Here is a 14753-nt window from a genome sequence, read left to right as displayed (position 1 = left end):
ACCCCCCCGCCCTCCACCTGCAGGGCGTGGTGGAGGCCCTCATTCAGCAGTGGATTGACAAAATAGTTGTACCCCATACATGCAGCCGACGCAGATTGTGTAATCTACACGCGCTGTTAGCGAGCACCTATTAAGGCCAGCACGGCGCACCTGCGAGAGGGGGAGGTGTGGAAATAACCACTCCCAGCCGCCTTTGTCTCCCACAGCGCCGATATTTACACACCGCACAAGGTACTAATTTGAGGCCGCACCTATGTCGATCTTCTTTCGCACCGTACGTACCTCCAGCCGTGCGAATCGGAGGTGCGGCTCTACCCTTGGGGAAGCCCAGGATGGGGTTCCAATCATCGCCACTCGTCTTGGTCGTGAGCGGAAATCGAACTCGGGCTCGCCGGGTTCTGAGTGCAGCGACCTAAACACTGCACCATCGTGCGCCGCCACTCATAAACACACTCGCCAGAATTTATTTGATTTTTTAATGCATTTTCCTAGAATCTCTTCTGTTCATGCCACTTCGTGGAAAAGATGCAATGGGCCCGTGCCCCGCTATCTCTAAACAGATGCAACAACAATAACCTCATCTCCCCGATTATACTCTACGTGCGTAATTACTCCTCATTAATTACCCATCCAATTACGCATCGAATTAATCACCAGTCTAACTACTGTTTGATTCACCGCAGCGGTGGTCAGAGAGAGAGAGCCTCTTACGCAGAATCCTAAGCGTGCGATTTTAATTTCCGGACGACTTAGCCCATCATCATCATCGGTGCAGGGTCGATAAACGGATTAAACTGTTGTAGGGACGTCAATAGTGGTTGCGAGTGAATAAACACACTCCCGCCATAGGAACGTGGAATTTATACCACCGGCTCAAACATCAGTGCGTGTTGGCAAAGGTGGTGGTGGTGATGATGGTGGGGCAGTTCGGACACCACTCGCCACTGATGTTAGCCGGGGCATCAAACTTGGCTCTCGCGCGGTGCATAGCGCAGTGCGCGCTCCTAATTAGCAAACGCACCCTTGTTGCCTGCCTGCCACTTGCGTCGAGAATGTTCCCCCATTCGAGCACCCGATTAGTGCGGCTACGATGCTTCGCGTGCACCGACGGTGGGGACCGCCAATCGCTGTCACAGAGTGGCGGGTTCGTCTCGCGTGGCCGCGAGTCGCGTGAAAACGAAGTCGCGGCCCGCGTCTTCTGTGCCCCCCCCTAACCCCGCCCCTCCCCCCACCTGCCTTGAGGGGTCGGTATGAGTTGGGGTACCGCGCACCCCCTTTCTTTAGGTCGCAAGGGAGGCCCGGGTGCGGATGAAGATGGCGATCCGGACAAGAGCGACTCCCCATCGGGAGGGAAGTCTGGCAAGGCGAGCACTACCCGCACCACCCGTCACCTCCCTACACTCATCACCCCCATCACCTCCCTACACTCCCCACTCCCATCACCTCCCTACACTCCCCACCCCCATCACCTCCCTACACTCCCCACCCCCATCACCTCCCTACACTCCCCATCACCTCCCTACACCCCCCATCACCTCTCTACACTCCCCACCCCCATCACCTCCCTACACCCCCCATCACCTCCCTACACCCCTCCACCCCCATCACCTCCCTGCACTCCCCACCCCCATCACCTCCCTACACTCCCCATCACCTCCCTACACCCCTCCACCCCCATCACCTCCCTACACTCCCCACCCCCATCACCTCCCTACACCCCCCATCACCTCCCTACACCCCTCCACCCCCATCACCTCCCTACACTCCCCACCCCCATCACCTCCCTACACTCCCCACCCCCATCACCTCCCTACACTCCCCATCACCTCCCTACACTCCCCACCCCCATCACCTCCCTACACTCCCCACTCCCATCACCTCCCTACACTCCCCACCCCCATCACCTCCCTACACTCCCCACTCCCATCACCTCCCTACACTCCCCACCCCCATCACCTCCCAATAAAACCCTCCACCACTCATCACCTCCCTAAACTTTCCACGGGTGGGAGAGCAGCGGGGGGACAGCCCCCCCCGCCCCCCCCCCCCCCGTGTAAAGTTTCTAAATCCGCCTCTGGTCACCGCTCAATCGCGAGTCCCGAACTCTGTTCCGGCGATAATTTGGCTTCGTAAGATTGTCGCAATCTAAAGGGTGTAATAATATCGGGTTATTTATGCATACCGTGTACTCGAGTGCTCGTGCCTTATGCTTGATATTCTGTATAGAATCGTTCATTTTGTTTCATGTTTAACGACGTGATGGCGCTTTGGGTGGCAGATTTGTGCAATAAAGGCGCCACTTGGTAACCAAAAAGCTATTGGCTTGATGACCAAAAACCCCTTGGCTTGATAACCAAAAAACATTTGCTTGATAACCAAAAAATCCCTTGGCTTGATAACCAAAAATCCCTTGGCTTGATAACCAAAAATCCCTTGGCTCGATAACCAAACATCCCTTGGCTTGATAACCAAAAATCCCTTGGCTCGATAACCAAAAATCCCTTGGCTCGATAACCAAAAATCCCTTGGCTCGATAACCAAAAATCCCTTGGCTTGATAACCAAAAATCCCTTGGCTTGATTACCAAAAATCCCTTGGCTCGATAACCAAAAATCCCTTGGCTTGATAACCAAAAATCCCTTGGCTCGAGAACCAAAAATCCCTTGGCTTGATAACCAAAAATCCCTTGGCTCGATAACCAAAAATCCCTTGGCTTGATAACCAAAAATCCCTTGGCTTGATAACCAAAAATCCCTTGGCTCGATAACCAAAAATCCCTTGGCTTGATAACCAAAAATCCCTTGGCTCGATAACCAAAAATCCCTTGGCTTGATAACCAAAAATCCCTTGGCTCGATAACCAAAAATCCCTTGGCTCGATAACCAAAAATCCCTTGGCTTGATAACCAAAAATCCCTTGGCTCGATAACCAAAAATCCCTTGGCTTGATAACCAAAAATCCCTTGGCTCGATAACCAAAAATCCCTTGGCTTGATAACCAAAAATCCCTTGGCTCGATAACCAAAAATCCCTTGGCTCGATAACCAAAAATCCCTTGGCTCGATAACCAAAAATCCCTTGGCTCGATAACCAAAAATCCCTTGGCTTGATAACCAAAAATCCCTTGGCTTGATAACCAAAAATCCCTTGGCTTGATAACGATCTCCCACTCTTCACGAGGCCCTGGTACCGACTTCTTCTGCATTATTCCCCTTTCTCCCCCATTACGTATGGACGCGTACGTATGTTGAACTTCTTTCGCACCCTACGTAGCCAACCGTGCCAATCGGGAGGTGGCGTTGGCAGGGAGAATGATAACAAACTAAACACGGAGAGCGGCTCTCAAGAAAGGAGTTAATGTGTAACGAAGTGACGGCGCTTTGGGCGGCAGATCCCCCATTATCCACATTATCTCCCCAGGTTGCTCTTAACCTTACCCCGTCGACACCCCCGTAACCCCCCCCTCCGCTTCCCCATTCCCACCGAGCCCCCCTCTGTAGGTTCTCTCCTCTCGACTGTGCCCATAGCGTCCCCTCCTGCCGGCCCATCCTCCCTGCCATCCCCGCTTTATTAACCCCCCCCCCTTTACCCCCTCTCTTACAACCCCCTCCCCCCTGCTAGGACGCCGCGGCTGAGACCCCTTTGGGGACCCCCCCGATCGAGGTGGGCGACCTGGACGCGTTCGCGCTAATGCCGGCGCCGCAGGGCATCACGGTCATGTGCCGCATCACCCGCGACAAGAAGGGCATGGACCGGGGCATGTACCCCACCTACTTCCTGCACATGGAGAGAGACGACGGCAGGAAGGCGAGCGGATGATGATCATGATGATGCTGATGATGATTTTGATGGTGATGAGACTGATATTGATAATGGAGGTGGTGGTGATGATGATAATGGTAGTGATGATGATGCTGATATTGATAATGGAGGTGGTGGTTGTAGTTTTGATGATTTAGATTATATTGATGATATTGATGATGGAGGTGGTGGTGGAGGTGATGATTATGATTATTATCATGGTTGTGGTGGTGATTGTTGACGATGATGGCAAGAAAACTGATTAATGTGGTAGTAGTGGTGATGAAAATTGTGCTGCTGCTGCTGCTGATGAAAGTGTTGAAGATGTTGATGGATGGCTGCTGTGATGTGATGGTGATGGCATGGACCCCAACTCCGTACTGCACATGGAGAGAGATGACGACGGGAAGGTTAGCGGATGATGATGTTGCTTCTGCTGCTGATGATGCATTTGGTAGTACTACTGCCGCTGCTGATGATGATGATGATAATAATTGATGATGCTGAAGTTGGCGATTATGCTGAAGTTGGCGGTGGTGCTGCTGATGATGATGGTGGTGATGATACTGATGTTGATGGTGGTGATGATGGTGATGATGCTGATGATGGTGATGATGGTGATAATGATGCAGGTGTTCCTCCTCGCTGGCCGTAAGCGCAAGAGAAGCAAAACCTCCAACTACCTGATCGCCACAGACCCCGTGGATCTGTCCCGAGACGGAGACAGCTTCGTGGGGAAACTCAGGTGGGATCATCATCACCATTACCACGATCACGACCACCACCATCACCACTACCACCACGAATGCCACGATCACGTGGACTGCCACCATCACCGTCTCATCTCACCACCAACATCACCACCGCCTCGCGTCGTGAAAAGAGACTCCCGGATCCACACCACTCACACCCCCACACCCCCCACACTCTCTTCTCAGGGCCAACCTCATGGGCACTAAGTTCACGGTGTTTGATGGGGGTCTCAGCTTCGAGAAGCGGGGGGCCCTGGCGCGAGACGGGACGGGGCTGCGACAGGAGATGGCGGCTGTGTGCTACGTGAGAGACACCCCCTGCCCACCACCACCAACAACTACCTCCACCCCCCTTACCCCGCCCCTCCACACCGCCCCCCCCCCCCCCTAATGATCTATCATCTCTAGGCACAATCGTAATGTGATGTTCCTTCAGATTAGCACGGTTGGCTACGTACGGTGCACAAGAAGTGCCATACGTGCATACAACTACAACCCTCATCCTCTGTCGCCCCTCCCCTCTGCCCCCCCTCCCCTCTGATCCCCCCTCCTCTGACCCCACCCCCCTCTGACCCCCCCTCCCCCCCTCCCCTCTTGTCCATCCCACTCAGGCCCAGAGGCGGCACTGAGTAAGCCCCTCAACGTTTCTGGCCGCCTGAGGCTTGTTCCCGGTTACCGGTTTCAGTGGCCCTTTGTTTTGTAGTTACCGGTTATTCGCAAGCGGTTAGTGACTGTTGGTTACTCGTCGCTACTTGCTCTTTGATACTTGTTGATTGTCGCTTATTTCCGGTGTGTAGTTACTGGCAACTAGTTGTTAATTACTGGTTGCTAGTTGCTAGTAACTGGTTGCTAGTTACTGGTTGCTAGTTACCGGTTTGCTAGTTACCGGTTGTTCGTTACTGCAAACTGGTTGCTAGTTGCTAGTTACTGGTTGCTAGTTACTGGTTGCTAGTTACTGGTTGCTAGTTACTGGTTGCTAGTTACTGGTTGCTAGTTACTGGTTGCTAGTTACTGCAAACTGGTTGCTAGTTGCTAGTTACTGGTTGCTAGTTACTGGTTGCTAGTTACCGGTTGTTCGTTACTGCAAACTGGTTGCTAGCTGCTAGTTACTGGTTGCTAGTTACTGGTTGCTAGTTACTGGTTGCTAGTTACCGGTTGTTCGTTACTGCAAACTGGTTGCTAGTTGCTAGTTACTGGTTGCTAGTTACTGGTTGCTAGTTACTGGTTGCTAGTTACCGGTTGTTCGTTACTGCAAACTGGTTGCTAGTTGCTAGTTACTGGTTGCTAGTTACTGGTTGCTAGTTACTGGTTGCTAGTTACCGGTTGTTCGTTACTGCAAACTGGTTGCTAGTTGCTAGTTACTGGTTGCTAGTTACTGGTTGCTAGTTACTGGTTGCTAGTTACTGGTTGCTAGTTACCGGTTGTTCGTTACTGCAAACTGGTTGCTAGTTGCTAGTTACTGGTTGCTAGTTACTGGTTGCTAGTTACCGGTTGTTCGTTACTGCAAACTGGTTGCTAGTTGCTAGTTACTGGTTGCTAGTTACTGGTTGCTAGTTACTGGTTGCTAGTTACTGGTTGCTCGTTACTGCAAACTGGTTGCTAGTTGCTAGTTACTGGTTGCTAGTTACTGGTTGCTAGTTACTGGTTGCTAGTTACCGGTTGTTCGTTACTGCAAACTGGTTGCTAGTTGCTAGTTACTGGTTGCTAGTTACTGGTTGCTAGTTACTGGTTGCTAGTTACTGGTTGCTAGTTACCGGTTGTGCGTTACTGCAAACTGGTTGCTAGTTGCTAGTTACTGGTTGCTAGTTACTGGTTGCTAGTTACTGGTTGCTAGTTACCGGTTGTTCGTTACTGCAAACTGGTTGCTAGTTGCTAGTTACTGGTTGCTAGTTACTGGTTGCTAGTTACTGGTTGCTAGTTACTGGTTGCTAGTTACCGGTTGTTTGTTACTGCAAACTGGTTGCTAGTTGCTAGTTACTGGTTGCTAGTTACTGGTTGCTAGTTACTGGTTGCTAGTTACCGGTTGTTTGTTACTGCAAACTGGTTGCTAGTTGCTAGTTACTGGTTGCTAGTTACTGGTTGCTAGTTACTGGTTGCTAGTTACTGGTTGCTAGTTACCGGTTGTTCGTTACTGTAAACTGGTTGCTGGCCACTAGTTGCTGGCAACTGGTGGCTGGTTGCTCGTGACTTGGTTGCCGACCCCGCCCGCCCGCTCTCGCCGCCGGCAGGAGACGAACGTCCTCGGCTTCAAAGGGCCGCGTCGCATGGCGGTCGTCATCCCCGGCATGGACGCCGAGCAGCAGCGCGTGGCCATCAGACCCCGCGGCGTGAGACCCTCGCATCAGCAGCACGCCACTCGCCAAGATCCTCGCTCACGATCAGTCGCAATACCCCCCCCCCCACCGACTCACCCCCCCCCGACTCACCCCCCCCCCCACCGACTCACCCCCCCCCACCGACTCACCCCCCCCCACCGACTCACCCCCCCCCCGACTCACCCCCCCCCCCGACTCACCCCCCCCCGACTCACCCCCCCCGACTCACCCCCCCCGACTCACCCCCCCCGACTCACCCCCCCCCGACTCACCCCCCCCGACTCACCCCCCCCCGACTCACCCCCCCCCGACTCACCCCCCCCCCCCGACTCACCCCCCCACCGACTCACCCCCCCCACCGACTCACCCCTCCCACCGACTCACCCCCCCCCGACTCACCCCCCCCCCGACTCACCCCCCCCCGACTCACCCCCCCACCGACTCACCCCCCCACCGACTCACCCCCCCCACCGACTCACCCCCCCCGACTCACCCCCCCCCGACTCACCCCCCCCCGACTCACCCCCCCCCGACTCACCCCCCCGACTCACCCCCCCGACTCACCCCCCCCGACTCACCCTCCCACTCACCCGTCTGCGACAACTCAACCCACTCCTATCAACCTCACTATCCCCCCCCCACCACTCACTCCCGCGCCCGCTCACCCTTCTTCCTCACCCCCCATCACTTATACTCACCCCCACCTACCCCCGCTCACTCCACTTGACGTCCACCCCTCTTCAAAGACAAAGATCCCCCGTGTAGCCTTAACAGACTGTTTGGGGCAAGTGCTGTTAGCGAGCACCTATGAAGGCCTGCACGGCACACGAGGGGGTGGGTGGACACCACCACGCCCGGCCACCTTCGTCTCCCTACTGGAGACTCATTTGTGGCCGAGTCGACCTAGGGGCGGTTCAAATAATCGTCACTGGTAGTGGCCGTGAGCGGGAATCGAACTCAGGTCGGCGGGTGTCGTAGCGCAGCGTAGCGCTAACCGCTGCGCCACCGCTCCCCTCCTCACCCCCATCACCTACACCCACCCCCCTCTCCTCCCCACCTCTCCCTCCCCGCAACTCCTCCCGGGTGCAGGAGCGAGACTCGCTGCTGAGTCGCTGGACTATGCGCAGCTTGGAGGGACTCATCGAGTTGCACAACAAGTCGCCCGTGTGGAACGACGAGACGCAGAGCTACGTGCTCAACTTCCACGGCAGAGTTACCCAGGCGTCCGTCAAGAACTTCCAGATCGTGCACGACACGGACCGTGAGTGCCGTCACCGTCGTCATCGTCGTCATCACCGTGACCCATCGGTCACCCTTGCTTCGTGTTGTTGTTGTTGTGTTTAGTTTGTCGTCCTTCCCCCGGCACCTCCGATTAGCACGGTTGGCTACGGTACGTTGCTTGCGAATGAAGTTCAACGAACGTACATCAACATCATCAGTCATCATCAAAGCCCCGTTCGGGAAAGATGCAAAAAGGGGATGATTTTATCGGAACTCCCGCACACCAAAGAGACCCCCACCACCGCCGCCCCCCGCACAAAGGGCATGTGTGTGTGTCTGTGTTTTTGTAGCTATTTAAAAAGGGGGTGGGAGGGGGGGGGGCACACGTGGGGTTTTTAGTCCCCAGGGCTTCCAGAGAGCTCGGGTTGACTCGTGAAGCAACAATCTACTGCGACTAGCGCGGCTGGCTACATACGGTGCGAAAGAAGTTCAGCATACATACACGAGATGAATTCCTGATCAGCAGCAACAGCTATGATCAATCCACTGCTGGATTAAGGCCTCTTCACCCCCCCCGTCCCCCACCTTCCCCCTCCGCAAGCCATCGCTACTTTCTCACGGTTCCACGATTCGCAACGACCCCCTGGGGCCTCCGCACGGGCCACAGATTCCGTCACTCCATCTCCACGGTGGGGCGAGCGCAGCCAACGCCGTCCCAAACGTTCAACGAGTCTCGTTCCAATGCGACGTTCGTCTGCTATTGTTCTCACCCATTCCCCCGCCCCTATTACCCCGCCCCTATTACCCCACCGCCCCTATTATCCTCCCCGCCCCTATTACCCACCCTCGCCTTTATTACCCCCCCCACGTCCCTTTCTCAGTCGACTACATCGTGATGCAGTTTGGACGCGTGGCCGAGGAGGTGTTCACGATGGACTACAGCTACCCAATGTGCGCCCTCCAAGCCTTCGCGATCGCGCTGAGCAGCTTCGACGGGAAGCTGGCGTGCGAGTGACATGGGTTCTACTCCCCGCGTGCGATGTTGCCGGCTCACCTCCCCCGCCGCCGCCGCCCCCCACACCGGCAGGGAACACCTGGGATCGTGACTGGAATCTCACGCAGGCGCCTCCACCCCTATGACCCTGGAGCCCTAAAGTCCGGATCCCCCTAACCACAGCCCCTGAACCTAAACCCGGGCTCTAACATTGACCCACGAGCTTAGAGGTTTTCTCAGCGAGTCGTGGATATCTCCCCCACGACGCTTCGCAGGCACCCACAGCCCCAGGTCTAACCCTGCCGCCACCAGCTCTTGAAGCTCTCTCGGTGAAGCTCTGACGATTGCTTTTTACAATTTCACGCAGGTCAGCACTCCGAGCCCGCACCAACCTCTACCCCTGGATCGAATCCCAGCATGATCTCAACTAGGGATGAACGATGAATCGATTTCAAATCGCAATTTGAAACAATGCGATTGGCAAATCGCAAAGGCTGCGATTTGAAAGTCCTATTACTTTCTGATTGGATTTATTTATTATTTATTATTATAACTTTATTTATTTAACTTTAAAAAATATATATGTTTAATTGTTCTATTTCAATTACATTTTAAAATAAATACATGCATAATAATGTATAGAGCAGTTCAAATTTTGATGGTATCATGCGGTAATTCTCCATCACATGTTTTAAATCTATTACACAGTGGATATTGAACTGAAGTTTGACTTTAAAAAAAATTATGATTGCAAATCAAATCGGAATATCTGTCGGAAAAATCGTAATTAGAGATTTTTTCCAAATCGTTCAGCCCTAATCTCAATGTGTGTGCATGTTGTGTTATGGGGAGCGGTAGTGTAGCGGTTAGCTCACGGCCGAACACCGGTGACGATTATCTGAAGGGTCATGGGCCTCCCTTAGGTCGACTCGGCCTCAAATGAGTACGTGGTGCGATGTGTAAAACATCGCGACGAGGAAGACAAAGGCGGCCGGGCGTGGTGCTGGCCACCCACCCCATCGTGTGCCGTTCAGGTCTTCATAGGTGCTCGCTAACAGCACTTGCTCCAACAGCCGATCAAAGAAAATCTAAAGGGAGGTCTTTGTCTTGTCTGCGTGTGTTAGGGGAGCGGCGGTGCAGCGGTAAGCGCGCCGCGCTACGAACCCTGGCGACCCGAGTTCAATTCCCACTAGTGACGATTATCTGAACCGGTCCTGGGCCTCCCCTAGGTCCACTCAGCCTCAAATTAGTACCTGGTGCGATGTGTAAAAACTTCGCCACTCGGGAGACAGAGGCGGCCGGACGTGATGCTGGCCACCCACCCCCTCGTGTGCCGTTCTGGCCTTTACAGTTGCTCGCTAACAGCACTTGCCCCAACAGTCTGTTAAGGCTATACGGGGGATCTTTGTCCTTTGTGTGCGTGTTTAACGTCATGCCACGTACCCACGCGGCTGGGGTTCAGTATTACGGATACCGTTGGTGGGTTAACAATTGTGCGGATGAACCTTAGCAAAATTAATGTCCCAGTGTATATGGGACCCTGCTCAAAGAGCCCTGAGAACTCGCCGAGGCTTCCCCGCAGGATCTAGAAAATACTTTCATGATGTCTCTAAGTATTTATTTATTTATTTATTTGAAATATGGGGTGACGTTTTTTGGGGTTTTTCCTGGTTAAAAAAAAATCGAATTAGGAAAACCAGACGGTGCGATCGCATGCAGATCCCGGACACATTTCTACAAGCGAGGAGTTGTTTTATAATATTCTAGCGAGGCTGAAGTCGGATCTCTTACCTCTCGATGGGAGTCCAACAATCACTTGGTGCTGGCACTCCCAGCATGCTTCTTCATCCTAGAATGAATGGATGATGGATTGAAGGAGGATCGAATGTCTGACCGAAGGAAACAATAAGTGAAGCAATGTATGAATGACCAAGTGAACGCGCGACTGAATGTAAGAAAGCTTTATAGAATGAGTTAATTAATTAATAACAAATACATACATACATTAATTAATAGACATTGTAGCGTATACCAATGGATGAATGAGTGACTTTATGAATGACCAAATTCATTAATTACTTCATGAATTACCGAATTGATTAATGACTTTATGAATGAATGAGTAACTTTATTAATGACCAAATTCATGCACGAATTCAAGGCACAACGGATGGGTTCGCGAGTGATGGAATTAACGAAGCGATGCATTGACTCAAAAATGTGCGAATGGATCACCGGAACAAGTGAAAGACGAGAGAGCGAATGAATGAAGCCACGTGCGGCGTTGACAATCCAACATTGCGATTTGAAACCAGCAGCGAAAGGCGGAGCAGAGCCGCTCCCTCAGCGGAGTGGAGGGGAGAGGGGAGTGAAAATTCCCTCCAATAGCCTTCACGCCCAATCCCTCCATATATGCGGTCCTACCTGTTACACCGGGCGCTTCTTTGTTAATTACCTACCAGGTGATGGTGGTGGGGGGGGGTGCCAGCAATGGAGCTGTCAGACTCCCACCCCCTCCCTGTCCCCCCGCTCCACCTCCCCCTTCCCCCCCCCCACCACCAAACCCACCCTTCACAATCGGGGTCTCGAGTCGAACACTCACGATCAACAATCAAATGCGTTCGAGATCGGGTTCCCATTAACGCAGTCACCTTCAATAGTGCTGTTTGTTGCTGACCGTTTTGGGTTCTTTAGGCCATCGTTCTCATCATATATAGATATATATGTAGTTCATATATATAAAATAGCATTCAACGCACGCGTTAAGGAATCGCTCGGCTATTCAACCCGGAGGGCCGATTCCTTTGAGCTGCACAGGGACCCTTTAAACGCCCACGTCGCTTGGATTTGATGCGAGGCGTGGCAACTTTTCCTCTGCAGCCGCGCAGGGACGCGAGCAAACCCCTCACGATGCCCTGAATTCAGTCTCACAACCACCGCGTCACATGCGCTACGGAGCAGGGCCATTGCCTGAAACGTTTTTTTCGAAGGCCACACAGAGTATTGTTGTTGTTGTTACTGACGAACGTGTTGAGTGTCTTGTTTGTTATTCTTGGTTCTTTCGGTTAAAGTCACCACGTAGAAGAAAAACAATAAAATAATAAAAATATAAAACAATAAAATTCTCACGACGTTTCGACTGCAACACAAGCAATCATCATCAGGTGTGAAAACCACAGCAAGAAAATTTGAAAAAAGTGGCGGTTTTTTTTTTACGTTAGCACCACGGAGAGCGATTTGGCAGTTATTCAGATGGACGAGTCCATCTATGTTTGGAAAAGAGGAGGGGGGAGACAAAAATAATGGATACTGTCTGAAAGCCACCTTAAGCGTAATCAATCAATTAAGACCCAAAATGGTTGATCAAATCCTTCCAATGGTTGCTAAGCCAGAATCCATCTTTTCGGTTGAAATTGTCTCTGTGTTTATATATGTGGATAGTGGATAGCCTCATGAACGAATCTATCATGGTAGCCAGATGGCTTGCAGAGAACCTCTGTCTTGGATAAGTGTCTCACCAGGGGGGTACCTCAGTGTTTAGTCCTTGATGAACCAAGTCTTCAATGATTGCGATGGTGTCAGGTACAGGAACTTTGGTGAATAAGGAAACTACATCAAAACTGACAAGCAGGTCGTCTGGGGACAGGACTCTGCACTATAGAGCCCAATGCATATCCGACCAGGAACACATAGCCAGTGAACTCAAGCACGTACACCAAGCTCTTAAGGCTATCACTCCAACCATGAAGAAGGGCCCTCTTGAGGAGCCATTCAAAACCATCACTTTACCCTACATTGCGGGGATCACAAAAAAGATCTCCAAAATTTTGAATAAACACAAAATCCAGGTCCGATTCAACACATTACATAAAATCCGTGATCTGGTTCCGTCTGAAAAAGATGTGATTCCGGACATACAGTACCCTGGCGTCTACAAACTAAGTTGCCTCTGTGGTTGTAGTTACATTGGAGAAACCAAACGACATGTCTCGGACCGCATCCGTGAACACAAAGCAGACCTAAAACACGGTAGGACCAATACCTCGGCCGTGGCAGATCACTGTTATAATTCAGTAGGCTCACATGACATTGACTTATCCAAGACAGAGGTTCTCTGCAAGCCATCTGGCTACCATGAGAGATTCGTTCATGAGGCTATCCACATATACAAATACAGAGACAATTTCAACCGAGAAGATGGATTCTGGCTTATCAATCATTGGAAGGATTTGATAAACCATTTCGGGTCTTAATTGATTGTTCACGCTTACGGTGGCTTTCAGACCGCATCCATTATTTTCGTCTCCCCCCTCCTCTTTTCCGAACATAGATGGACTCGTCCATCTGAATAACTGCCAAATTGCTCTCCGTGGTGCTAACGTTAAAAAAACCGCCACTTTTTTCAAATTTTCTTGCTGTGGTTTCCACACCTGATGATAATTGCTTGTGTTGCAGTGGAAATGACGTGAGAATTGTATTGTTTTATATTTTTATTAATTTATTGTTTCCCTTCTACGTGGTGACTTTACCGAAAGAACCAAGAATATGAATCCCTGCAGTCACGAAGGCTTTAAATGAAAATTTTGTCTTGTTTGTTGTTGTTGTTTATGTCTGTGCACCACTGCCAACGCAGCAGCATCAGCAGTCGCATCACCGAATACATTGCGTTTGAAAAAGGGGAGCCCGCTCGAGTTGCAATCCACTGAAGTCGTCAGTTTGAGTCCATCTCCCGCGGTGCCCCGCTCTCTGTCTCCACCCAGCAGTGTCCACAGCAGATGCACACACAGCACTGGCGAGGAGGTCGGCAGGCCACGTGTGGCGGTGGTGGTGGTGGTGGGTAACTCCAGCCTCGACCACCACGTCCGGTCGGCGTGTAAGTGTGGGACCACACGCTGCGTGGCAAATCCGCGTTTTTAGCGCGGTAATAGATAAGTTAATGAGAAGTGCCGCGTTAAGTGAAAACAACCCCCCCCCTCCAATAAATAATGTAACGATACAGTTTGGCGAGGGATGAAGCGCCACCACGACCACTACGCACACACAGCGAGATGGCAAAACAAACACATTGAGGGTACGCCGCCGCGCTACAGCATCGTGTACTGAATCACTCCGCTTCAGCCGCTCGTGCAGCTCGTCGCCGACTGCTGAGAAACCGCGTTATAACGGGGCGCGCGTTCCCCGCGTTATAACGGCGCGCGTTCCCCGCGTCGTGCAAAAAGCGCCCCCTAATTGGAGAACCGCGTGACAGCCACACACGTGTCGTGGTGTGAACGCCGCCACGTCAAGCGAGGAAGCCGCCGTACCCCCCCCCCCCCCCCGTGGACGCTCCCTCGACTGGGAGAGGCTCCTTGCGGCGTGGTCACCCACGCGAGGGAGAGACATTTCAGGGCTGCGCCTTTGGCCGTCTCGTGCCCGTGGGTGGGGGTTGAACTCGTTACAGGGGAGCGCAGGTTGGCAATCGTGCACGGTGCAGCACAGCTGATCGCGATCGCATGCCGTGTATATTGTAACACTTAGCGTGTAATGTGTGTATCATTTGGGTGTTACAATATGTATTGCCGATAGCGTTGTACATTTTACAAGCTGTGTTTTTTTTCTTTGGTTTTGTTTACGCACCAAAATCTGTTGCTTTGTTTCCGCTGTGTTTTAATGAACCCCTGGTTTTAATGTT

General features: G+C 52.2%; 1 protein-coding gene across 2 annotated transcripts in view; it reads left to right on the top strand.

Moving 5' to 3' along the window:
• LOC116940088 (tubby protein homolog) overlaps positions 1–14753 on the top strand; it is an 18045-nt gene extending 3292 nt beyond the window's left edge. For both annotated transcript variants that reach the window (XM_032949421.2, XM_032949419.2), the window contains 7 exons: positions 1285–1364; positions 3621–3806; positions 4433–4545; positions 4739–4856; positions 6781–6879; positions 7957–8128; positions 8970–14753. In XM_032949421.2, the coding sequence (XP_032805312.2) occupies positions 1285–1364; positions 3621–3806; positions 4433–4545; positions 4739–4856; positions 6781–6879; positions 7957–8128; positions 8970–9103 (902 nt within the window). In that variant the 3' untranslated portion in view covers positions 9104–14753. The remainder of the gene's footprint in view (positions 1–1284; positions 1365–3620; positions 3807–4432; positions 4546–4738; positions 4857–6780; positions 6880–7956; positions 8129–8969) is intronic.

Source organism: Petromyzon marinus, chromosome 7, assembly GCF_048934315.1.
Source record: "Petromyzon marinus isolate PM22_M1 ecotype Great Lakes invasive population chromosome 7, UKy_Petmar_22M1.pri1.0, whole genome shotgun sequence".
Taxonomy (NCBI): domain Eukaryota; kingdom Metazoa; phylum Chordata; class Hyperoartia; order Petromyzontiformes; family Petromyzontidae; genus Petromyzon; species Petromyzon marinus.
This window is presented reverse-complemented; position numbering and strand designations above follow the sequence as displayed.